We start from the raw sequence: 27,037 nt of genomic DNA, 5'->3' as shown, positions 1-27,037 counted from the left end.
AAGAAAACTGTCCTGGATCCCTATTTCTCTTCCAAAACCATTCACTATCAACATATTCATACTCAAACTGTCTGTGATACTTTACCTTTAAACGTTCAAAGGTTAATGGTCAGGAAGTGGGGCTAAGAAAACCCAAATCCCCACCCAAATCCTAGAACGCAGAGTCCTTAACATAACATCATTACTGTGATCCATAGGAACCGTACTGTATATACACAGACCATAACATTTAGTCACTCACTCATTGTTCATAGAGTTCACAAATGGCACATAGCTGTGACAGTTAGCATGACGATCTTATCTTTAATCAGACAGTTTGAGTTAGAGTGGCCCTTTTCCCCCCTCAAACCCAAACCTCAAACTCCATTTTGGTTAATAGATGATGGTCTGGATCGGATTCTGGGGAGAGGTTGGCCGGTCACTGTCCAATTTCCTGGTGTTATCCGTACGCGGACGTCGCAGATTGAGAAAGCTGAAGCGACCCTCCAGGGTAATGAGCTTCCTGCTGTTAGTGGTGGAGTTATTATTGTTGTTGGGAGTGTTGTCCAAATCCCCTTCTGCCCCTTCTGCTCGGTCACCTGAACAACAGAAGAAATTATATTGTTTTATACAATCAACAATAATAACAATAATGGAAAATTGTTCAGTTAAAGCACTGGGATTCATTGACTGAAAATACCGTAATAATACACCTGCCAGTGCTGCTGCTTCATGCCATAATGTTTTGTGAAAGGTATGCACCCTAGAAACCCTACATTCACAGGCCACCCAAATCCCAGCCACAAAGATTTTGCCCTATCATGACTGACATATGAAGCACAGCAGCCCAGAGCTTTCCTCCATCCAAATGAGCTGGAGCAAATTGCTCTATGGACCCAGAGGTAAAAGCAGCAAGTGCATGCAGGCCACCTGCACCTGGCTGGCTGTCACTTTGACTAATAGGCTTTTCTTGTGGCGCAGGTGTTGAGTCAGACAGGCACCACGATATATATCTTACTGGGAATAGATTCTCACACACCATTCATCTCACTCCTGTTTGTTTTACACACACACACACACACACACACACACACACACACACACACACACACACACACACACACACACACACACACACACACACACACACACACACACACACACACACACACACACACACACACACACACACACACACACACACACACACACACACACACACACACACACACACACACACACACACACACACACACACACACACACACACACACACACACACACACACACACACGTCCCCCACCTCTCTCCAGGTCACAGTCAGGTGAGGACGCCCCGCTGCACTCACTGCGCGGGCCCAGGACGGGTGAGATGAGGCCAAAGTCGGACAGCGACACCGTACTGGGGAGGTCCAGACTGCAGGGCCTTGACGACAGGGGAGCTGGCGAGGAAGAGGAGGACGAAGGGGAGGGGCTGGGTGAGGGCGACGAGGAAGGAGAGGAGCAAGAGCTGGTGAAGGGGCAGGCTGTGAGGAGGTCCTGCGGGCTGTTGGGTGAGGAGCTGAGACTGTAGGTGGAGCGAGTCTCAGCGTCGTCCTCCTCAGACATGACACTGCTGCTGCACGCCTCATCCTCAAAACACACCGACGTCACTGCAGAGAGAGAGAGAGAGAGAGAGAGAGAGAGAGAGGGAGAAAGGGTGATGTTAGACAGAGAGAATATTGGGGGAAGATGAAAAAATAATGAATGGAAAGAAAGGCAGAGAGATTTAGAAGGAGGGATGGAGCAGAGGATGAGAGAGATGAAAGCATGACAGCAGAGGGGCAGTGTTAGGGATTTCAGATGGACAGAGGGACAGCTGGACAGAGGGGCAGAGGGAGCATGGGTGGAAAGCGGAGGAAAAGGATGGGAGGACAAAGAGGCAGAGGAGGCAGATAAAGACAAGAGGGAAAGAGAAAAAAAGAGAGGGATGGGGTGAAATGAATGTAAGAGACATTTGCAGTATCTGCATCACAGCATTGAGACAATAATCGGACTAAACAACACTTGGGTGAAAAGAAGAGGAGATGAAAGAAGCGACAAATGGAAGATATGAAACTGAGAGAAAGTGTTTAATCATAGTGACAGGGAGGAGGATACAGATACAATTCCTCATCAAATGTATGTATGCGTGCCTGCATGTGCAGGGGCATGTGTATTTTACACAAACATAACAAAACTGGAGAAACCTAAACCCTAAGCAAAGAGATAAAGATTAAATTAATTGTCATTGCTTACTTTTACTGCATGTCCAAAATCACGCTCACAGCCATGCACTTTAAACTGTCCAATTAAAATTACAGCCAATACAGCACATTCCATTTTAATACGGGTTAACCCATTTAGGCCTGACGTCGAAATCTATAAAATGTCTTCTAAATCCTGACAGTTTTCTGTCAGGATTTGCGCCACATTTTCACAATTGTTTTCAAAAATAGCAGACCTACAAGCTCGTAGATTTTTGATGAATTGAACATGGTGGACCCTCTTGTAAACAAGTGTAATGCTTAACAGTTTCCGTGCCTTGAATGGATTACTCCAGGTTAATGTCGCTGCCGTATCGGACATACCCGCCTTTTGTTTTATGTGTTTAATCCGCCGTAATGTAATGAATCAAAAGAAAATCCGTCTTCGTCGCGGAGTATGGGACTGGATGCCTTCGCTGTGATGACGAAACAGGAAATCGTCACATGCTGTGGGCTGCTAGGGCTTCTGGGAAATTGAGGCCAATGGAAATGCATTGGGTGCAACGCCTCATTGAAACCAATCTTGTGTGCGTCTTCCGCGTGCACCAAGATGGTGGATGCTACACACAGATCATAACAAACCACGGGAGCTTTTTTTGATGGATTTTCGCGGATTAAAAGCCCAAATAATTCAGCGTATGCTCTAAAGGTAATACAACAATCTCGGCAGTGAAGGGGGGTTGATTAAAATGCGGGTTAATCGTAAAAAACAGTCAAACTGTTAATTGGGTCGTCCACTCACAGTTAACAGTCTTTGGATTGAGTCATTCTGCAAACTGTTAATAAATATATATATAAATATTTCAATCAATCAATCAATCAATCAATCAAAAGCGTGCCACTCGGTGGCGTCCTGCAAGTTTCTGTCTTCACTTTTTATCCTCAATACATACTTTGCTCAGCCAATCAAATCATCGCTATGGGGTGCTCAGCCAATCAAATCATCGCTATGGGGTACACAGAAACAGACAAAGCTGGGCAAAAAATAATAATATATATATTTTTTCTTTTTCAGTCTTTGATGAATTAACGTTAAGCTTTTGCCACAGCAGTGCTCCTTTCTATCTGCGTAGGCTCTATAGCAGCCAGAGTACACGTGATATATGTACCTTGATAAATGCATTAACCCATTTAATTTAGACCTGAGACCCATTCTAAAAACACCTTCTAAATCCTGACCTAACTTCCCACAGCAACACCTAAATTGACACAGAATTGACACTGGCTTGAAAGGTATAACAACGTACAGTATAGTACCCAGAACGTTTTGGTGTTATCTTTTTAGCTTGAATGTCTTAACTGTACCACATGCCGTTTACTATTCTGAAAGTATTCAATCAATAAAATTGATTAAATTATACAGGAGAAATGTTTCGGTTCTGTTGCAACGCAATTGGGACTCTTGTACTTACTGGAAATACCATCCGACTCCATCTTGAAGCTGGAGATATCGTCCGCAGTAACGCCGTCTACCTCGGCGCCGACACCCCGCCCCCGTGGGCCGATGGTGGAATTGCGGCGGCGCTCATGGATCTCGTCAGAGATCATCTCCAGGTTCTTGAGGGCAGTCTTGTACTCGCCTTTGGCCTGGCACAGCTTGGCCTGGAGCTCATCCACATTCCTCTTCAATTGCTAGAACACAAGCAGTGTAAATCAAGTATAAATCAGGCTTTAGATTAAGTATGCAAGTATGATGGTGACAATGAAAATATATTTTCAAAACCCATTAACGGATGTCAGACATATAACTTGGTTTAGGGTTGGGTTAGGGTTATTTTTCTGTTAAGAGTTATTCACGTTTTAAGATTTATGATCCCATCCATTACAATGGAGGGGGAACACTTTGGATGACGTCCCAACCGGAAATGACATGTACTGTATGTTGCTCAGTAGACGCTCCCAAGCTGTAGACTGGTCTTTTGATTAATCTCCATCCTGGGTGTTGGGTGTAATTATTTAATAGGACGGAGACCTCTGTTTTGGCCGGCCTGAGTGTTAGCATTTAATAGTAGGAACCTGGATACCTGCACAAATAGATAAGCTACTGTAGACAGAGAAGCCATCTAATGCAATGCTACAAACGTACGGGTATAGTGGAAATGGGTTGTACCTGTAGCCCCACAAAGGTGCTATAACTGAGATTACTTGTAAAATGATGTTCACAGTTCAAGGTCAAGGTTGTTTACCACTGATTAAACCAAAATAGCCTAGAAACCCCTGCTATGGCCACAACAACAACACAGTCATTAAAACTTAAGAGGCTATAGATGGAAGTATGCTACAAGCTAGTAGCCAGCACATACCTCCAGCTGCAGATAAAACTTTGCCTTCAGCTCAAAGTAAGGCCTGTGGAAAAAAGGGGATAGAGGCTGTTGGAACCAATAGGAAAAGAAAAACAAATAACCCAGAAAAGCATTGCCAGGACAAACTGCAGGGGGTGGGTGTGCTAACTGTGCAGAATGGCTTAACCCATAGCTGATCGCTACACACAGCAAGCCTGAAACATAAGCCCTCTCCATTCAGAGACAAATCACACACACAATTAACAGCACATCTGTTAACTTAATAAACTGACCGCGATCCTAAAGCACTCTGAGCCGAGTGAAGCTGAAAACTGAAGTTCCCTCGCAGAATACAATTGATATAAAAAAGGCCCTATACCAGGGGTCTGCAACAGGCGGCTCTAGAGCACACCCCTAGTGGCTCACTGTAGCATTAAAAGTAGCAATAAATTATTTTTCATTTATGGTTTCTGTAGGAGGCCAAACGTGACAAGCATTCTTAATATTTATTCTACAATTTTTTACAAAATTGGAAAACTTAACTAAACTAAAATTTGCGTCATAGCATGCGACACACTCAGTGCCGTGCCAGCCAGGTGTCTATTTATAAACAAACCGGTGGGTGTGTGAGGCTGCTGCCTGCTACGCTATGGCTTCTACAGGGAGAGAAATAAAGATAGCCGACGAAAAACAGAGGATTTAACAGTTCGTGAACAGAGGCTTTTGCCTTCACAGCCAATGCAGATTGACTGCCTGTATGTTTAATCTGCAGTGAGAAGCTATCAAACAACAAAATAAGTAACATTGAAAGACATTTCCAGGGAAAGCATGCGAAATTCTGCTAGTTTCGTTGCAACCCGGGAGATAATAAAGCTTGGCAAGCTGCATTATAATGCGTAATTTTCTTTGCGGCTCCAGATAGATTTTGAATTTATTTTTGGTCGAAAATGGCTCTTTCAACATCTTGGGTTGCAGACCCCTGCCCTATACACTATATTAACAATGTATCTAAATACGTATGGTTTCCAACAGCAGGCAACTCTCAACCCTGTTGGCCAATGAGCTCACTGACAGCTGGAATGACTATAGGAGTGTGCCTGACACTGCCTTCCACAAACAAATGTATAATAACTGATGTATGGACACAGCACTCACGGAATGTCTTACATAAGTTCTGGTTGAGGATTAACCATTTTGCTGAAAAGTGTTCTTACTTTAGGTTAAGAATTAACTGCCTTTTGTTCAGGGGTCCTTGTTTACATGAAGGGAATGGCTTTTCTTTTTTCTTTTATTTAGATCCTTACAAAGGGAATGCATTAAGCTGGACTCATTAACTGTTCCGTTGTTGTGGTCTCCAAATTAATTTTGAGAGATCAAGTACCGTATTTAACAGTCCACAGTATCACTGGGAAAACGTTACATAATGTACAGAACATTTTTAATGTTACACACACCATATAAAAGATGAGGTGCACACGCAAGCACGCACATGACACAGTTTTGGTATGGAATGAAAATAATATAATAATTAGGCCTGCATCACTTTGGCTAGAACACTGAATTATGAAAAAGACAGCTAGAACACTGAATTATGAAAAAGACAGCTAGAACACTGAATTATGAAAAAGACAGCAATTGGAGAAAGCCTGCATCCACATAGGATTGTACAATTACATAGCCTACATTTAACAAACAAGCTTGATTGACATTTGTAAATGGGTCAATACAAAAACTGCTACGAGGATAAAACCAGAAAAAGCACTAATACTTGTTTACATCAGGTTTAAAGTAAAAGGAAAAAACGTGACAACCGTATGGAAAAAGGGGCAGAAGAACTGGGAGGCGGAGGCGCAGGGGTGTGCTGCCCGGAGTGCTTCGCAGTCAGAACACAGTGCAGGGGACTCACTTGGACTTGTTGATAGTGCGTTTGAGTTTCTTCTCCAGCTGTTTCATGCGACCTATAGCTGATGTGTATTTAGCGGCCGTCTCCTTGTGAACCAGCTCGCTTCTCGTCTTTGTCTGCTCCGCCTCCATCACCTGCAGAAACCAATAAGAAGTCACGATAAGTCCGTTTAAAACACAGTTTTATTATATTATGAATTAACTATTCATGGGAAAGAGTTTAGTGCTGATGAAAATAGAACGGCCCCTAAAGCAGTGGTTTTCAACCTCTCATATTAAGGCCCATTATTTGTTCAGCATTTTGAGCCACGGACCACCATTTGATGATATTCAGCCTTTCAGACCCAAAACAAAAATGTATCCGTTATCGTTGGATAAGATTTTGTCCACAATTCCATGCTGTAATATTTATGTTGATACCATTAGGAGAGATAACGGGCAAACGTTGAATAACAATCATTTTACATTCTCTAATTGTGGAGACTTCTTGTAAATTAAGTAATGCAGATGTTTAACAATGATTTAACTCTTGAGAGCGTAAAATGAAACCAAATGGACCCTTCATTTTACAATCTCAAAAGTTAAAGATCTAATAAGGGTCCATTTGGTCACAAACTCTGCATCATTTAGCTGCGGACCACCTGGAACCACCTCAAGGACCACTGGTGGTCCCCGGACCACTGGTTGAAAACCACTGCCCTAAAGAAACAAAAATGAATGAAGTGTTTCTGATGCCCCCCTGCTCTTCCCTTCACTGTCCTCACCCTCTGAGTGGCATGGTTGAGCATCTCCTGCCAGGCAGAGTCAAATTGACGGTTGTCCTCCTCTAGGAGCCTCTGCTCTGCCAAGGAGATTGTTTCCTTTGCTGCCCGCAGAACCTCCGTGGCCCTCTGGAAATCCTGGGTGGCCTTCTGGGCTTCTAGCTGGGCCTAACAGAAAGGTAGGAAGAGAGAGCCTGTTAGCCGTTGAACATATACTGTAAAATATATAATCAATAAAAAATACTTTGTTTGGCGCGGCAGTAGACTCCCTTTCTTCTAAAGTAATGATCACTTCCCATCACAGTGATTAAACCATAAAAACTGTTTAGATGGGGCACCCCAGTGGATCACCTGGTAGAGCACATGCACCATCCGTGCAGCCGACCCGAAGCCCTTTGCTGCGTGTCCTTCCCCATTTCTCTCTCCTGCCATTCCTTGTCTTTTTCAGTGTGTCCTTCCCCATTTCTCTCTCCTGCCATTCCTTGTCTTTTTCAGTATCTCAGGCTTGAAAACAACAATAACAAAAAGAAGGCACTTCTCTAATGAGGGTATATACATTTTCCACATCGTTGTTGATCTATTTTATACTAGGACTGTTATTACCAACCACATACACAGCTGACTTGGCTAAAAATAGCACAAAATTAGATTTGTCAGTGTCACTGTGAAAGAAATAGCAAACCCAACAACATCAATAGTCTTTGTGTCCCAGAGTGGACCGAAGCCAAGCATTACCAATCTCTCTCTCTCACACACACACACACACACACACACACACACACACACACACACACACACACACACACACACACACACACACACACACACACACACACACACACACACACACACACACACACACACACACACACACACACACACACACACACACTAGACAAAGTGCCAATCGGCACAGGTCTCCACCAGGGCAGGTCAGGTTGTGGCCTCATGGTGGCGCTATAACAGGCTGTTGAGGAAGATTTGGGCCGGAGAGATTAGCTCCTCACGGACGGACGGACACACACACACACACACACACACACGGACGGACACACGGACGGACGGACGGAGTGCAAAACATACTCTCCCCACATGCCTTCGGCCTGGTGGAGACAACTACAAGTACTTGTACTTTGCACTGCCTTACAGCGCAATTAAATGTTTCTTTGCATTCAAGGAGCTTCCATTTTCTTGTCTTTGGTGTCACGTCTATTTTAATATGATTAATGTCAGGTTTAAATAACATCTCTGCTTCATCCTGCGGCATGAGCTACCGTCAGCTCAGTCTGAACACCTCCTTAGTCACTGTACAGTATGTGTGCTCTCCTGGGCTCAGACAAAAATACTTTGAGATGTAGCGTAAAACGGCGGTTCTCAAATATGTTTGTGTCACAGACTCTAAATTGTTAGGCCATGGACCCCCATTTTAATGTCTTGTAACAAGGATCCCCATAAGAAGATTTTTGTTAGATATTTAGTAGTTCAAACAAACTTCTAGTTGTCTAATGTCTACTGTATAATGGTAAGTCACCGTAAGTGGCGAGGTAACAGAGTATATACAACCAACCTCATTTTGCTGGAGACCCCTTTGGAACGCCCTCCATGACTACCCTGACCAGACTTTGAGAACCACTGGCCTATTATACGTAAGGTCCTGGTGTCACTCGTTCATCCCCTGGGTCACGGAAGTCATTTCTCTTTGCAGAACAACATTCTTCAACATACATATTAGAATCTTAGAATTAGAATTAGTCCAAACCAATTTTCCGGGCGCAATTGTCGTGGAGGTGGCTCTGTTACCTAGTCACTCATTTATCAGTTTCTGGGGGAAATGTAATTAATTTGGTGGAAGTAACATTAGCGTTTTCTCACAGTTTGTGCCCCTCTCTGTTACAGTAATGCAACATCAAGATGCACAAAGTTAATCTTTTCCAGTTTCCTACTTTCCACTTCTAATCTCTTCATTGTAGCAACTGGCAGTATGTCTTCCTAGCAGACTGTATTGTGTTAAGCTCTTTATATATCTGTGGGTGAAAAGAGCTGAGTCATGGCTTTAAACCAAACAAAGCTGTGTGTGTGTGTGTGTGTGTGTGTGTGTGTGTGTGTGTGTGTGTGTGTGTGTGTGTGTGTGTGTGTGTGTGTGTGTGTGTGTGTGTGTGTGTGTGTGTGTGTGTGTGTGTGCGCATGCGTGTATGTGTGAGTGTGTCAGAATAAAGACAGATAAGTGTGCAAGCATGCATGTGTTTTTCTTTCCATTTCAAATAAAAATTTCTTGTTTTCTGTGACGGTTTCTATGTTTTGAAGCACTGCTCTACTTGAGAATGACCTTTCCTGGGCCACAACACATTTTAAGTATATTTTCATTTGTCAAGGGGATGCTAGTCTCACTCTCATGATACCTGAAAATCTGAGATCTCCACCTACTGATCACCTCGGGACTTCTATAAATACAACTACAAATACATTGGGTAGTTGCTAGAATGGCACTAACAAACATACGCCTTCTGCTTTGGAAACCAATCACTGTCCCAATATGAAGTGTCATGGACTTTTAATAAAAAAAAATCTAACTCTCTAATTGTTTCCACCCAGTCCAAAGGCTGTGAAATTGTCTTCAGTTCCTAGTTGAGCAAAGCATTTCGAGACGGACTTGAGGACCGTGTACTTACATTACACCACTAAGTAACTTTACTCTCTCCGTCCATCTTTCCTATTATCAGTTAAAATCTAGGTCACCATCACAAACAGACCATATACAGAATGAAATCCCATATTGAGGACAACAATGTCAGCAAAAACATCAGGCTACAAATTAGGAGATTCCTCTCCGGATAAACTGTCAGTCGACACGTGACACATTTTTCTTGGAAAGGCCACAGAGAGGACCTGCAAGCTAGCATATTTCCAGACCTTCTGACATCACCCCGTGCTCAATGTAATTATATTAGCCGTGGCCATCAATGTGCCAGTGCAGCAAAAGCCAAAACAACCTCTGCCTTGTTCCCATCATATGGCCTTCTTCTGTATACCATCCATGCTCCTTGAATGCACAATGATTCAATGTTGCATATAGAATTGTCATGTGTACCGTATTGTCTATATAACATGCATCTGCTCAACCGTCTTCAGTTTAGGCGATTTTTTATTTAGTTTGTGTTTATTTGGATTTTTATGCACTACACATGATGGAACCATGGCCAATCTTCATATCAATCAATTCATCATGCAAAGACAAACATAAAATGGGTTGAATGGTCTCCGTCTGATGCATAGTTCATATGTTTCACAGCCGAAAATCCAGGACGGACACAACATATAGAGCGTCGCAGTCCCTCCCCCTTTCAGAACGGCGAGTGGCCCAGGAAATGAAAAGCAATGCATTTTTCCCATAGCCGTTTCTGAAAGTATTTATTTAAAGACGGTTACGCCGCGGACAAAGCCAACTCGGATCGTGACAAATCATGACAATGAACACAATATTTTGGGCCGATCAAATCATTAGAAAGAAGAAAATAAAGGCAGGAGACAAGACTATTGTCTATTGTTTTGTTTTTCTTCTTATAAATTATTTGATCGGCCCAAAATATTGTGTTCATTGTCATGATTTGTCACAATCCGAGTTGGCTTTGTCCGCGGCGTAACCGTCTTTAAATAAATACTTTCAGAAACGGCTATGGGAAAATGCATTGCTTTTCTTTTCCTGGGCCACTCGCCGTTCTGAAAGGGGGAGGGACTGCGACGCTCTATATGGGACAATAATAAGCTCGGGGAACATCAAAATTAATTAACTAGACACCTTAAGGATTATAAAAAGAAAAATATAATCTTTCGGGTGCATGGGACCCCCTCCTTCCTACCAGACTATTGCATTATATGCCCTATCCTGTTAGTCCTGTACCAGGCTCAGAAGGTTGTCTAGAAGTTGGAACGTTCCCAGTTAAATTCCGTCCTCCTGGCTGCGTGTATAAGTGTCCTTGAGGAAGACACTTAACCCCTTAACACTCTCAAATGACAAGGTTGATGCCTTGTGTGGTTCCTCCACTGCCAGTGGGAATGTGTGGGTGAATGTGAAATACATCGTAAAGAGCTTTGAAGTGTTGGAAAGACAATATAAATACAATCCACTTACTATACCATTCATGTCAGTATGTACTTCCTAATTCTGGTTCCCCTTTTCTGACACGACACACCTGTGTATAGGGTGGGGAATCAGACCGATAATTTGGGTCTTATTGAAAGTCACAAATCTTCACATTTGTTCATGTTCAGAAAGAGAAAGACAGGGACTGTAACTTTTTTCACCCATAACATCATCCTGTAAAAAGTGTGTCAGTCTGTCACGTTGGCCACAAGACTTCCAAACTACAGTACAGTACACGTGTTCTCTTCCTGTGCCCCTGCCTCTCTCTATCAAACACTCTCTAGACTAGTAAACACTACCAGCCCGTTTGGTCTATTTTAGTCAAGAAACGTAAAAAGAAAAAAAGGTCAATTTTGCATATTGTGTGTTTTTTATAATTTATTAAGTGAAGAACATCTTCTCTGCATGTAGGCCTACAATAACCATGGTTACCATGGTTACACATTTCAATTTAACATTCCATAATTTCCCCTGACCCAATTTTGCTCGTTTCCTGTTAATCTTCAACAACATAATGTTGAATACTCTTTCAGAAGCTCATTTGCTGTTTGTTTTTCCGTTTCTGTCTCACGCTTCCTTGCACTGACCATTGGACACTTTGTTTGGCTTTGCACTGTTGCCTTTATTTTTCTTGCCTTTCTTATGACAAGACGCAGTGATACACTTTATGACTGTATATAGACACCTTATTTGGTTACACTTGTGTGCTCTGCATTATTATTATTATTAATATTGGTTCTTGATGCATCTTGTCTTTCCGTTTGCCAGTGTGTTTTGTGTGTCTAAAGCTCTCATATAAACACGACTAGGCATAATAGGCGATCAGTTTTTCTGTGTGTGCATGCGCACATGTAGGCACGTGATGCACGTGCACACCGTGCCGTGGTACCATTACACCACTGCAAATAAGGTAGACATGCCTTCAAGTGCATCTTTTGTGCTTGGCTGTACAGGGCTTGAAAACTTTGTAAAAAAGAAGCCAATGCAAAACTCTGCTCCAACTTAGCAGCAGTACATACTTTAATACACGCCACATACATGTAACAAAGAAATGAGCATGACTAATATACTGAAAATGTTTCCCTGAAGAAGACTAATATTTAATAGTTATTGATCAGCTCTCCAATAAAGCTGCCAGGAGCCTGGATGCAAAGACAAGTTAATCTATGGCCCTTTGTCGCCGTTTAGTCGCTCTGCACATGTTTTGCCTCAACGTTAAGCCACAAAACAGCAGCATGCAGCAAGTATAAGGAAACTAAGTATTAAGCCACTACACTCAATTGAGCATTAAGAAAACTAATAATAAAACTAATAATAATCTGTTCTAATTAATCACAGCAACCCGTGAGCCCTTAACGGAGACGTCAATAGTGAGCTGGCATGTGAAGATAAGCTCCTGGCTGTCCAGACTCCTCTGTTGTCTGTGAAGTCAGCCCATCACAGGGAGACTGGTTCAACGTGAAAGGCATTAACAACGTGCCAACCAAAACAGACTTCTCTGGCATATAATTAACACAGGAGGAAGAGTCGTGTTTATCCTGCTCAAGTAAGCCAGGCAATTAAGGTCTGTGACAAGGAAGTAAGATTAGTCAGCGAAGTGTCCTTTCCTTACAGAGGCCAGCTGCTTCAGGGATGTTGAAATGCCCTTCTTTCTGCCCGATCCCATTCAACTAACCATGACCCTCACTGGGACAGTCACTGTTTGGAGAGAGACGCAAACAAGTTGTGACTGTCCTACATATCTGCAGAGGAGCTGCAGAGTTCAAAGACGGAATGGACCACACGTGCCTCAAGTGTAGGGAGGTTATCAAACTACTGATCTTCAAGTTACGCTCTTTTATGGACAAATTAACACAGATATGTCACGTCTTTTAGCGGTATGACTCCTGCCCTTATTGACCGTATGAGATGTGATCAACTCTTCACCCATGAATGCTGGGAGAGGTCTGGATAGTTAAGTGAAGGGCCAGACAGCTTAAACAACCTTTACGTTGAGAGATCACCATCTCACAATCTCCTCAAACCCTTTTCAAAAGGGACTAGCATGATACTTGTAGAAAGAAGTACAGTATAGCCCTAAAATACCTGTCTGGTCACAAAAAGAGCTAAGAAAACAAACATTTACACTTTTTACTGATGATATTACACAGTTTGATGATATATACAGTACTGCTCCTGAGTGACCTCACCCTCCTACTTTCAGTACACAGGCAACATGTAAACCATTTCAAAGTAACACACTTCAGCCATTGAGCATGCTTGATCATTAGAAATCTTCATCATATTGTCATTTGTCAAAGTTTCAGCCTTTCGCCTTCGTCAGGATGTGACTAGAGAATCACAGACAAAGAGACAGAGAGATCGCTTTATTGATCCCGCAGAGAAATTTTGGTCGCCCAGACAAACATCACAAACAAGGCAAAAGTCAAAATCATGCAGATGAGATGATATTAGTCCAATAAATACTGTGCATTGTGCATTTCTGTTCCTTTGTACTGTTTTTGCCTGTCCTTCCTAAATTAGCATACTCTGCTGTGGTTTAAAACTACAGTCTGATTCCCTCGCAGTTGTCAGATGAGAGCATTTTTCTGGAACCAAAAAAAGCTTAAGCTGACAGCCATGTAGCTTTCAAACATCACCGTGGGTTTTGAAACAGAACCAAGTTGGAAATGCATATTTTCCCCTGACAGCACTTACAGTTCCATTGACAGCTGCATCTCGGCTCAGAGCCAGACCCTGTCCTGATGTTAAGACAATGGAGCCAGTAAAGGCTGTCCATTGCATGGATAACATGGATTTTCTGGGGCATTAAGAAAGGAGTTTAATTTGTCAGTCTAGTGTGCAGCAGACTGACTGCAGTGTCATGATGACATGAAAGGTTGAAAACATTTGATCTAGTTCTTTATACACACAAAAACACAATAAAAAAGTTATAATTATATGCACGCACACCCTCCAAGTATCCACACAGTAGTAGTACATATTATATACTGACATATACTGTACTATACACAGCACACAGACGCATGAAACACATTTACCAGGTTGCATATATTTATGGTTGCTAGCACACACACACACACACACACACACACACACACACACACACACACACACACACACACACACAGAGAGGAACAATAGGAAACCCACACCCACACACAACGTTGTGTCAAGGCTGCCACGTACTATGACGTGGCGTGTTGATGCGATTACTGAAGGATCGACACTGACTGGCACTGCAGTGTACACACACACACACACACACACACACACACACACACACACACACACGGCCAGTGCAAGACCAGATGGCTTTGACCTTCTCGCCGTTCCCCCCCCCCCCCCCCCTTAAATCCACCCATCTCACCAGTCCAGCCAATCCCCAAAAAGAAAAGAGATATGGAGTGGAAATGAGCAGAGAAACAAAAATAAATGAATGACAAAAACGAAAGCAACAGAAAGCTAGGCAAAGGCCAACAGAGAAAGTGAGAAAGGTAAAGATGCAGGCTTGAGGGATGACATGGCACCAGATAACATTACCACAGGGTTCCGACTAGACTAGATTCATGGCCATATGGCAACAGATCCCGTTCAAATCCCACGTCTGGAACACAGTAAAAAAATAATCACAATTCACACATAGTGCCATAGTCTAAAACCACAAACTGCTTCCTCCTCCTGGCACAATGGACTGCAGGTCTATCTCTACCTCCTGGCACAATGGACTGCAGGTCTATCTCCTCCTCCTCCTGGCACAATGGACTGCAGGTCTATCTCTACCTCCTCCTGGCACAATGGACTGCAGGTCTATCTCTACCTCCTGGCACAATGGACTGCAGGTCTATCTCTACCTCCTCCTGGCACAATGGACTGCAGGTCTATCTCTACCTCCTCCTGGCACAATGGACTGCAGGTCTATCTCTACCTCCTCCTGGCACAATGGACTGCAGGTCTATCTCTACCTCCTCCTGGCACAATGGACTGCAGGTCTATCTCTACCTCCTCCTGGCACAATGGACTGCAGGTCTATCTCTACCTCCTCCTGGCACAATGGACTGCAGGTCTATCTCCTCCTCCTGGCACAATGGACTGCAGGTCTATCTCCTCCTCCTGGCACAATGGACTGCAGGTCTATCTCTACCCAAAATGCAGCACATTGCCATTTTCCATCCATCTTTAATGAGACAGGTTTACTCAGAGTACTCCTTTACTCAGAGCCAGAACAATCTCATACATCAACTGAAGTCACCCCCCCCCACATCTCTACTTGTTCCCTTTAGCCATCATAGTACACTCTCCCCCTCACTGCACTCAATTCTAGCCGTGCCAAAGATATTATAATAATCCCCACTGTCACCATTCCAGAGGATCATCGTCTAAAGGACTGAGATATAGCCTCATTGCTTCTCCCTCTCCTTCTCCCTCCGTTAACCCCCACGTATGTGAATCGACAAAGCCCTGCATCTGTCTAATCTATGTAAAGCTGTAGTCATGGAGGACAAAACTTAAACAACAACAGGCAGAACATGTATTTTTATTTTTTTGGGGTATGCATTATGTTATCCATGTCTCTCTTCCCTCTTTCCTTCCCGTCTGATTTTCAAAACCACTGTAGTTGGATACCACTGTCCAACTTATAGAATGTTCAATCTCTCTTCCTTTCCCTTTTCACAAATGCAATAAGGTCGTCCTACAACAGTGTCCTCCTATCCATCTCTGTTCATGGTATTGCTGCGTAGGCAGGTTTAAATGGCCAAAGGCTGATAAACAGACGGGAAAAGCTAAAGGGAAAGAAAAGTGACGTTTGCATGACCCATTTTGACCTGAGATTCTATAAATGTCTTCTACATCCTGACAGTTTTCTGAAAAAGCTATGTTTCTATGTCAGTCGTTCTTCGATTTTTCAAAAATAGCAGACCTACAAGCTTGTAGCACGCCACTCGGTGGCGCGCTATGAGCTTGTAGATCTGCTATTTTTCAATAGCTAAAGCATAACAAAAGGGGTTCCAGCCCAAAATGGGTTAACAGCACGTGACCTCACCTCATCTGCTGCAAACCTCGTCCACTGGAAGACGCCTGCAGCCAGCGGGTGGAACAGAAATCGATAGGTCACCACATTCGGCGCAACACTCGGGTGACTTGCAAAATCCCAGTTGATAGACACAGTCTGTGTGTGTGTGCATACTGTATAGAAAATGCAGAGGAGCCCTTAGCACATGATTTATTTAAATTTTTTCTTGTTAAATGGACCTCAGTCGCTGCAAGAGATGAGAGCAGTAATGGATAGGGGTGTAACGATATCTAAAAATCTAATTCTATTTCATTGTTTGACTTTGTATCGTTTTGAAATGCAAATAATCGATTGTATCAATACTGAGCACATGTGCTTTGTATTTAACTATTTTATGTATTTGCCAGAGAATTACTGTGTCCCCACGTGTCCGCACATTTCGACAAGTAATTTGTAGGGGAAGGAGGAGTGTTGACTTTGTCAACAACTCAACACTGGACAAATCAAGAAAAAGAAAATAAAGCAGTTAGCTCTTCATTCATTCAATACCATTGGGGCCTCCACTGTCTAAACTCTTTCTTTTTCAAACCAACACAACATAACACCTCTGTTATACTCACTTATACCACCTTCTGTCTACCACACCAGGGGACCGCTGGAGAGTTTGGATCATGAGGGGTTGAAAACTCTTGAGTGACTTTCACCAAAAGTAACTAAATAAATAATCAAGAGGAAAGTAAAATGAAGGTAATCTATATTTCATGATGTTACAAAGAACACTCCTGAATGTTTAAAACTGTTCATAGGTTCAGATACCAGAAGAGCAGACTCAGCGGCACACAGAGAAAGATGTGCATTCAAAGTGGTTTGTGATTGAAATATGCAGTAGCACTATTAAGGAGCATGTGGGGACATACATTGGCTAAAGAGATCATTCCATGAGTGAAAGATCGCAGGTTTCATTCCCACAATAGCCGATAACAGTGGTCATGTTGAACAATACTGAGCAATAGATTTGAGTATCATTAATTTTCCTCCTATCCGTTAATTTTAAATTCAGGTTTTAGATTACGTAAGTGTTTATAGCATGTTCCTGGGGGATAAAGAGACTGTTCTATAACAACAGGACAACATGTTCCTGGGAGTTAGAGACAACATTGTCCTGTAACAGGAAGATATCTGCCAGGTTTGTTTTACAAACAACATTTTTGCATTTCACGGTTAAAGTAAGCGGTTTCCCTCCGCCCCTTCAACACTCCTTGCTTATCTCCACCAGTAAATAATGTGCACTTATCAGTACTACAGCATGGGTGAGAGCGTGCAAAGACTTTCCAATTCACCAATACTAAAAACTAACAAGTCGTAGTGTTGGTGTATAGTACAGAGTACTACAGACGAGTGATGACTGAGAACGGCAGAGCTATGCAGGGTTGGAGGAGGAAGAAAAGGAAGGAAGGAAGGGTAATTTGGAGGGTGGATTGAAAGCACACACTGTGCAATAATGGCAGCCATATTTTGAAATCAAAACAGTGTGTAAGGCACAGAATGAGTAGGCAAACAACAGATGCATCTCATATCATTGGGCACAGGCGTCAAGTCTATCTGATATAGCAGTTGATGGCCATGGCATCAAGTGCATTAGTATGTGCTCATGCAGATGAGTGTAAATCATACAATCAGACGTGTTTATGTGTCCAGGGCAGGCTACTACTCACATTTGACCAACTAATGGTGCGCACGCATGTGTGTGTCAGTGTGTTCATGTTCCGCTATAATATAACTAATATTCTGCATTCATTCATTTACGTGGGAACAGTACCCATTTCCCTTCTGTGCAGGGAAATCTCACCGTATCCAAAACATGGCAAATAAGCTGAGGAAGAACACAAATGTTTTTTGGGGTCCACCAGTGGGAAATGGAGAAACAGAAAAGACAGATACGAACGCCTTGTGGGTTAAAAACAGATGTAGGAAAATGGAAATTCAAATCTCTAGTAACTGTATGACTCTTCATCCAAAACAACGGTTTTGTTTTTTAGTTTTCATTAGGCTCAATTAATAACAGGACAAGAGAACATTACATGCCTCTCTCTCACATGCATCCTAAATTCAACCGGAAACATTGCTGATCCATTTCAGAACTTTTGCCAAGAACGTGATGCCAATGAACCCTCACCATCATCTAATAAAACATTTATTTTAGCGCTCCCACAGTACAGAATGTTCTTACTCTGTCGAGATCAATCTCAGGGGTGTGCTGCATGTTCATAGCAGTACACAAGGTCTACTTGTAAAACAGTCTTGTCTTGGCCTCTAAGTATGTTATGGTACATACAGTATGGTCCTGTACACTGTAGAGATGCTGCACACTTTCACAGTGTTCATTGATGTTGAAGTAATTTGTGCTCATTCGAGTTAATAATAGGCTGAATCAGTCAAAGCTCTCTTTTTATGTGTGCATCAAGCACAGTTATGGCATAATACTGTTACTGTAGATAGGTAATGCCAGGCTCGTTATCGGCTGAATTCACCATGACATTTAGCGGTTATCTGCCACAAGTTCAAGATGCATAAACCATGTATTGCTATGATAGAAGGTGGGTTGGATGGAAGTTTTTAGTATTAATACAATTAATCTTCTATAGGACTTTCATTGAAAACTATCCAACACAATAGTCTTATCCAGAACAACCTTGTCCTTAGCTGTGGTCATCATCAAATTCCTTGAAGTGAGAGCATCCAGTGTAAGATTCTCATTAGGAGCTTGGCTGCTACTGCAGTGCAGCGAGACATAGATCTGATAAAAACACCACTGCAGTCTAGCTAGCAGTGAGCGGACCAAGCACAGAGAGACAAACTGAGAAAGGATTGATAAAAATCTACAAGGTCACTTTCCAAGAAACATCTTGGCCCTTACATTATCTATGAAACAGAGGTCTTTTCTAAGAAGCTTTTGAGAAACCCAATAAAGCTTAGTTAGACCAGTGTAGAAATACAGATTGAAGATAAAGCTGGCTTGTTGTTGAAAGGTTTCTCATTCAAAGTGTTCAAACAAGGGCACTTTCATAGGCTGGATTCTTGGGGACACGAAGGGTGAAATATTGGACCTTCTGGGAAGATTTAAATCCTGACCACCAGATAATCTTATACATAATTAGTACTCTGCTTCACCAGAAACATCTGCAGATTTACCCTGAATCACACTTTAATTCAAGCATGCTTGGAGTACAGCCCAAACTCTAAACTCCTAACACCTAATAGGCAACACTCCCATAACTCACAGTCACACACAAACTGCATACTATGATTCGATTTGCATTTCCTCTTGAGAAATATACAGTATCTGTCAGCAGGTGAGCTGAAAGGTAAGGAGGAACCAAAACAAAACTATACATCCCCTTCTCAGTTCCCATGGGGAAGCTTTGTGGGTTTGATGTCAGGGATGTTCAATGCACCAAAACCAAAGGGTCATTCGAGTAAAAGTTATGGCAACAGGGTTAACAACATGAACTGCATTTACAACATACCCATATTATGTTTATGATCACTTACTGTAGGTTTCCCAAACAGTGGGTCGGGAGTCGGGACCCATTTGTGGGTCGCGGACACATCTTTATGGGTCTCTTTATTTTTGGTTGGGCGCGAAGCGACGCATTGTGAGCTTGTAGGTCTGCTATTTTCACTAGTTTGGGTCCCGGGCAAAGGTCTAATTTCTCTTTTGGGTCATGGGCTAAAAGGTTTGGGAATTACTGCTGTAGGTCATCCGATGTATAGGCGCAACAGCAAACATATCAATTTAATAGATTCAAAAACATTATTGATTCATGTATTCTAATTCTGGGCAGGTCATTAAATATAGGTGAAAGGTTTCAAAACATTAATAAAAAAAGAAAAGAGAAAGTAAAGAAATTGCCAATCTGTAAGCTTACAATGCGATGCATTGCAATAAGAAACAACTTTCATGAAAAATACTGTATTCATTCATAGCCATATGCTGTACTTCACAAAACCAGCACAGCTCTTAGAGCTGGATTAGCCCATGTATTTATTTATTATCAACTGAGTAAATTTAAATGTTCAAAGCTGCTAGCTTATGATTACCAGCAGAGGCATTTTGGAAGGGTGAAAAAGGATAATCAAACTGAAAAGTCAGTCAGTCCTGCATTCCTCAACAGCCAGTTTGCATTACGCAATAACAAGTACCTCATCATCATATCATCATACTATAATTCAGTCAATGTCTTTCTGTCTGTGTGTCTGTGTGTCAGAAACACCGCCGTAGCTCCTCATTGCCTGCACCAATCGCTCCCACTTTTCACACAGGCATTGACCATATGAATATGGAGGGCGTAACGAAGCCCTTTTTGACACATTAATGATTATTAATGAATTTATTAGTGAATTAAAAATGCACCGGGCACAGTACCCCCCACGGCCACAAGGGGGGGCAAATATCCCACAACGGGTAAGGGCTAGTTTACTAAATTTGAAAAAAACAGACCACTTCAAATTATTATCAGATTCATTATGTTGCCAATGCGTACGTCCGAGCATAGACATGGTAACGCCCCGTCTGCCTCCGATTGGCTTACAGACACTGCTCTTGCCTGTCCTCCGAGATGCAAGGGTACTCCGTGGTGGGAAATAGTAGGCCTACAAGAGAATGGCAACACGCAACAGTAAAATAATATTGTTTGTGCCGTTTGCTTTGATTGAATAAAGTGTTGATTATCGTGTATAAGCTAATTATAGTAAACTAATACTATTATACAAAAAAAGATAAAGATCAAGGTATTAATCTAATTATAGTAAACTAATACTGTTATACTAAAAAAGACAAAGATCAAAGGAAAAGGAAAAGAGACCTAAAAGTTACTATCGTGTGTGCCAAGCTGTCATTCTCTAGTATTATATCGTACTTGTATTATTTATTTATTTCCCACCACGGAGTAACCTCGCGGCAGACTATCCAGCATGTATCCTCCACCTCGGAGGAAACTCTGGTAAGGCCGGCAGTGTCGGTAGGCCAATCAGAGGCAGGCGGGGCGTTGCCATGTCAATGCTCGGACGTAGAAAAGATATACAGGTTGCCAATACCATGCAATGGCATATTGTACTTACAGGAGGAAAGATGCAACAAATGGCACAAAGAAACCTTTCAAACGGTTTAACGTCAGTCGATCCCTGGGCTTCCTCTGTGAACATTTACAGCTGTGTGGGCTTATCTAGAAGCACAGGTGGCTGCTAATTCTACTACTCGATCAGACATCCGCACCACACACACACACACACACACACACACACACAGCAAACAACGCAGTCTCAAATCATTAATCACGTCCTCTGCATATACTCAATCTCAAGTAGAACGGTTGTACATCCTCCACTGATGTGTGGATGCTGTCAACAGAAACCTCTACTGAAGATGCAATGATTCTTCTCAGTATGGTTTAGCATGCAATGACGCGACAGAAAACCAATTGCAATTTACAAATAATCAATTTAACGGTCTGACATTTTATCTCCATGATGTCCATCTCATTGCTAATTTATCAATCACACCTCCATATCAGCCACTGAAAGTATACAGCCTTCCCTCCCTTCACTCATCCCTCCCGTTTCCCATCCATCCCTCCCTCCCTGGTGTCTGACCTGTCTGGCTATCCTGCGGGCTTCCCAGTAAGGCTTGGACTCCTCTACAGCCTTGCCAATCTTCTTCACCAGCTCATCCAGCTTTACAGTGGCCTCCACCAGCACAGAGCGAAACTTCTGCCTTGCATCCTGATGACAGAGGGAGAGGACAAGAGGGAAACCAAGACATTTGGTTAAATTACTTAGTCCGGATAAATGAAAGCATATAGGCTACATTTATAAACATCAAATGGTAACTTACAGTAAGTCCTTATATTTAAAGGGTTTTATGTATGATCATTTTGGGCCAATATTTAAAAATGTCATTTTTTTTGTCAACAATTGTCAATGTCAACAATTCCTATATCAATCCTAGGTACACAATCTGAGCAAGGCAACGTATGCCATCCTTTGATTCTTCTACGATGATGAGATACCCTAAACCAGATTCTACAAATGTCTTCAAAATACAAACAGTTTCTGTATCAGTGGTCCTCAAAGTTTCCATGTCAAGGACCTCCAGAATGATATGTATTTGGCCGCAGACCCCTATATCAAAATATTGTTCCAGGGACCCCCAGAAGCAAAGATTTGAGTTAAAAAACGTTTGCTGTCTTGATTTGGAGTTTGTGTTTTGTTATTGTGTGTTTTAGTTTCTTTTTGTATTTGTATTTGTATTTGTTTTTATTTCTGAACTTTCTTCTATTTTGTAAAAAAAAAGAAAAAATGAATAAACAGAACATATATAAAAAAAAAAAAAAAAAACGTTTGCTGTGAAAGAATATATATTCAAAGATTTTCAACACATTTTCACAATTGTTCAAAAATATCAGATCTACAAGCTAGTAGCGCAGCACTCGGTGCCGCGCTATGAGCGCCTAGATCTGCTATTTTTTAATAGCTAAAGTATAAAATTATGCTGAAGAAAAAGATGATCACTGATCAGCAAATCATGTATGAATAAACAAAAACAGGACAATTTTGTAACCTGGATGTTTCCAAACAACTTTCCAAACAATGTATCTCTTACGAAACACGTTTAAAGGAGAGCTACACTACACACCTTGGTGTGTGTGTGTGTGTGTGTGTGTGTGTGTGTGTGTGTGTGTGTGTGTGTGTGTGTGTGTGTGTGTGTGTGTGTGTGTGTGTGTGTGTGTGTGTGAGTGTGTGAGACCATGTGAGCTGGGGAGGACGCCAAGAGTTTGATTTATTAAAGATTGAATACAGCACATTAAGCAAAGGAAACTTGATAATTAAGAATTTGCTAATAAATTCTTGACTTAAATAATTCTATTTTCAGTCTCTCTGAATAGATTCAAGAATCAGTATTAGCAAATACACGGAGGCTGGTGAATTGAAGACGACAAGGACAAGATCTCAGATTTGTATGGGATTTAAGTAAACCTTGCCGAACCATGAGGCCCATAGGGCAGGAGCCCATCTCCTGTTTCCTTAGCGTGAGGCAGCTTGATGTACAAGCCCTGCCCTGGACATGATATACAAGTACACCCCCTGGACATGATGTACAAGTACACCCCCTGGACATGGTGTACAAGTACACCCCCTGGACATGGTGTACAAGTACACCCCCTGGACATGGTGTACAAGTACACCCCCTGGACATGGTGTACAAGTACACCCCCTGGACATGGTGTACAAGTACACCCCCTGGACATGGTGTACAAGTACACCCCCTGGACATGGTGTACAAGTACACCCCCTGGACATGATGTACAAGTACACCCCCTGGACATGATATACAAGTACACCCCCTGGACATGGTGTACAAGTACACCCCCTGGACATGGTGTACAAGTACACCCCCTGGACATGGTGTACAAGTACATCCCCTGGACATGGTGTACAAGTACACCCCCTGGACATGGTGTACAAGTACACCCCCTGGACATGGTGTACAAGTACACCCCCTGGACATGGTGTACAAGTACACCCCCTGGACATGACGCTCATAGACATAAAGGCATGTAGGCGCCTCCGTCGACTCTTGGGCATGTGTCTGTCAAGAGGAGGCTTGAATATTTATTTTTAAATGACCTATACTATACTTTCAGAAGAGTACTGTTCCTTTTAGACTGACACATGTGTAGCTCTTCTTTAATCAAATGTATGCAGTCAGAATAAGCCTAAAGACACCATGAGTTACTTAATGTTGGTGCCAAATGTTGTTGCATTTACTTAGCGGAGATGCAGAGGCTGCAGTGCGGACACTCTGTCCTCACACCTGGGGTCAAACAGTGATGCAATTCTTCTAATCAACTACTGTAGGGCTGCAACAGTTAATCGGGCAAATCGATTTCTCTTGACTATAAGTATAACAAATAAACAATTTAATAAAATAAACGGTCAGTCCAATGGGGAATTTCTTCTGTGTGCCCAATTGTTAGGTATTATTTCTATAGGCTTGAGAACTTTTTAGATATTCAGATATACAGCTTATCTACAGGTGATGATCAATTTAATATATACACACACACACAATACACAGACATAAAAGGCAACCTAGATTGTTTCTACATATATTGTCGCTGTCCGGCAGAAACCAGCAACTAAATATTTCAGTCCTCCAAGGGAGCTAGCTCTCTTGGCGTGGCTTGTTGCTTGCCTTGTCTACTGAGTTGGGGGCCGGGGTTCGACTCCAGCTCAGGGTGCTAAACGTTACAATACTAATCTATTATACACTACACTATTATAGTAACAATAATGTAGATCATCCATTTCTTTCTTGTCTTTCCAAATTGGTAATCACCATAATTTATCTGTTCTCCGAAAATAGCTCATCTACAAGCTCACGGGCTGCAGATCGGCTATTTTCGGAGAAGAGATTTAAAATGACATTATGTGAAAATATAAAATAGCTGTGATACATACTGGTTTAGACTAGTCATTGCCTCATTGGTTAGACCAGTCATTAGTCCTACAACTACAACCTATCTCAAACCCTCACCCTAAACCTAACCTCCCACAGGGCAGCACACCTAAACCTAACCTTAACTCATGTCTAACCAATGACTAGTCTAAACTAAGTATGCACCATGTCTCCATGTAGCAGAAAGGGGAACACTGGCATTTCCCCTATGTGGTCTCAAACTGAATGCCCTTGCTAATGCTTTGAATTGTGCTATAAAATGTGCTTGCCTTGTACTGTGTATATATAGTAATGTATCATCTTTCAGTATCTCTAAAATTAAAATATATGACATGCAGTCTGTGAAAGTGGTCTTTTGTCATGCCCCCCTACACACACACCAAACATTGGCAGTAGCATATGACTTACAAAATGTACAGCATATAGATGTACAGTATATGGCCTGCAAAGACACTGCAAGACTTTCACCCTAAGGTGGGTCTTACAAGGTGAGGTGACTGACCCACAGAAATGTAAGCCACCAGCCTTTATAGGCCAACAGCTTCCAAAGATCAGAGTTATATAATCTGACTGAGTTTGCTGACACCAATAAGACACACTGGATTCCCAGGGTCAAAGTCTGTGTTGTATTGCTTGTACGTTAATAGCACATACGCAAACCTTGCAATTTGAAAGACGCTTTGGATGCGAGCGTCCAATTAAACTTCTAAATTCAAGTACTGTATATGTATCACAATTGTTAACCAATACCACTGCCCCTAATAATGCAGTTACTCTGCCTTAATACTGTGGTGGTGTCCATTGTTATTGTTAGACAGAACATCCAAATTGTACTCTGCAACGTACCAGACCATATCTGGCAAGACAAGCAGTTAATTACATCCGAACACATTTCTTCTTGCATAAAGTATAACTTTTGGATAAGTAGGACTTTGTCAGTCTGTTTTATCTGGTCATAAGGACAGTCCATGTGCAAGGTACAAACGTTATGCCCTTGTGTGTGTGGTCCCATAAACTCACCTCCAGTTCTGTCTCACATCTGTTGATGTCATCTGTAGACTGGTTGAGTTTCTCCAGCTCTCCCTGTAACAAGGAGAAACATGGAAAAGATTAACAGTAAGACTAAGGAGCAAGCCAAAAATGTATATTGATATACTAGTGGGGAAATGGCCAAAAGCTGGAATGAATTAGCTTATATAATGTTGAAATACTATAGCCTATGTATACCCCATAGGTCGGAGAACAACGATTTCAAATTAGTCCATTTCAACCATGGTGTAGTCATTTAAAACATGCAATAGTTATATTGAACATATTGAAAAGGTTTTAAAACGTAATTTTCATAATGACATTAAAATAGGCACCCCAGGTTTAACGCAGTTAAAATAATCTAATTTGTTTCTTTGGCATTGGTTGTCACCAGCTCCATATTCCAACAAAACCAGGTCAAACCAATGGAGAATACTAACATGATGGATATGGATTCATCAATGCCACTAAACTGAAAGATTACCAGCCAAGTAGCCATATGGTTCACATGACGCTATTAAAGATTACAAGCCTGGTGGTCCATCCAGCCACAGCAGTCATCAATCTAAATGCCATGCAAAAAGATACCTGATAGATTAACAATGATTATCAATGATTGCCATTATTTAGAGATCTATGAGAAATTAAGAGAACTGCTCAACAGATGTACCCCAATAATGCACAGCAGTTTTACTTAATGCTTTTGCACTCGATTGAGAGAAATTCATCAGACAGGCTGAGACAGCACAGCACAGCATGTCAATAAATAAACCATAACATCTTTTTTTTTTGCATACCTGAATTCTAGGGTCCACCTCTTCTTCTTCGTATTCAGGTTCTTCATCCGATCTGTTTTCCTTTAAATTATCCATTTCGCAGCGAGTGAACAAAGACAATCTGACGTTTATACGGCGAGACCAACTGACAGAGCGTATTTAACGGTCTGAAAACGTTCGATAACTTCGATTATTCCTCAAATTCTGGAGGCGCCTTAGTTGATTGATATGCTGTTGCTGTTGTCGTCTACACTATAATGTAGCTTGTTTTATTTTAATGCTTATATTGGGCATATAAGAGATAAAGAGAAGCATCTTGAGGAATATATCCACAGACTGAGCCAGCAGCGT

At 42.0% G+C, this 27,037-nt stretch overlaps 1 protein-coding gene across 2 annotated transcripts; it reads right to left on the bottom strand.

Annotated features, from left to right (window-relative positions):
* Positions 1 to 27,037, bottom strand: sh3bp5b (SH3-domain binding protein 5b (BTK-associated)). 2 transcript variants are annotated; one of them, XM_083760521.1, is made up of 9 exons: positions 26,708 to 27,037; positions 25,902 to 25,964; positions 22,016 to 22,144; positions 7,212 to 7,376; positions 6,452 to 6,582; positions 4,567 to 4,609; positions 3,676 to 3,895; positions 1,283 to 1,630; positions 1 to 578 (listed from the first exon to the last, which is right to left on the bottom strand). In XM_083760521.1, the coding sequence occupies exons 1-9, from the start codon at positions 26,780 to 26,782 to the stop codon at positions 373 to 375; spliced, it is 1,380 nt and encodes a 459-aa protein (XP_083616647.1). In that variant the 5' UTR covers positions 26,783 to 27,037; the 3' UTR covers positions 1 to 372. The 2 variants fall into 2 exon arrangements, with proteins under 2 accessions (XP_083616647.1, XP_083616648.1); XM_083760522.1 differs by lacking the exons at positions 22,016 to 22,144; positions 25,902 to 25,964; positions 26,708 to 27,037 and adding an exon at positions 7,560 to 7,589.

This window comes from Protomyctophum parallelum (assembly GCF_964188405.1).
Source record: "Protomyctophum parallelum genome assembly, chromosome: 3".
Classification (NCBI taxonomy): domain Eukaryota; kingdom Metazoa; phylum Chordata; class Actinopteri; order Myctophiformes; family Myctophidae; genus Protomyctophum; species Protomyctophum parallelum.
This window is presented reverse-complemented; position numbering and strand designations above follow the sequence as displayed.

Bases quoted from the DNA above. Each gene is read 5' to 3' on its own strand.
- sh3bp5b (XM_083760521.1), bottom strand. From the start codon at position 26,782: ATGGATAATTTAAAGGAAAACAGATCGGATGAAGAACCTGAATACGAA. The intron at 22,145-25,901 runs GTGAGTTTATGG...CTCTGTCATCAG, and splicing joins GATGTGAGACAGAACTGGAG to GATGCAAGGCAGAAGTTTCG. The intron at 4,610-6,451 runs GTGAGTCCCCTG...TTTTTTCCACAG, and splicing joins CGCACTATCAACAAGTCCAA to GCCTTACTTTGAGCTGAAGG.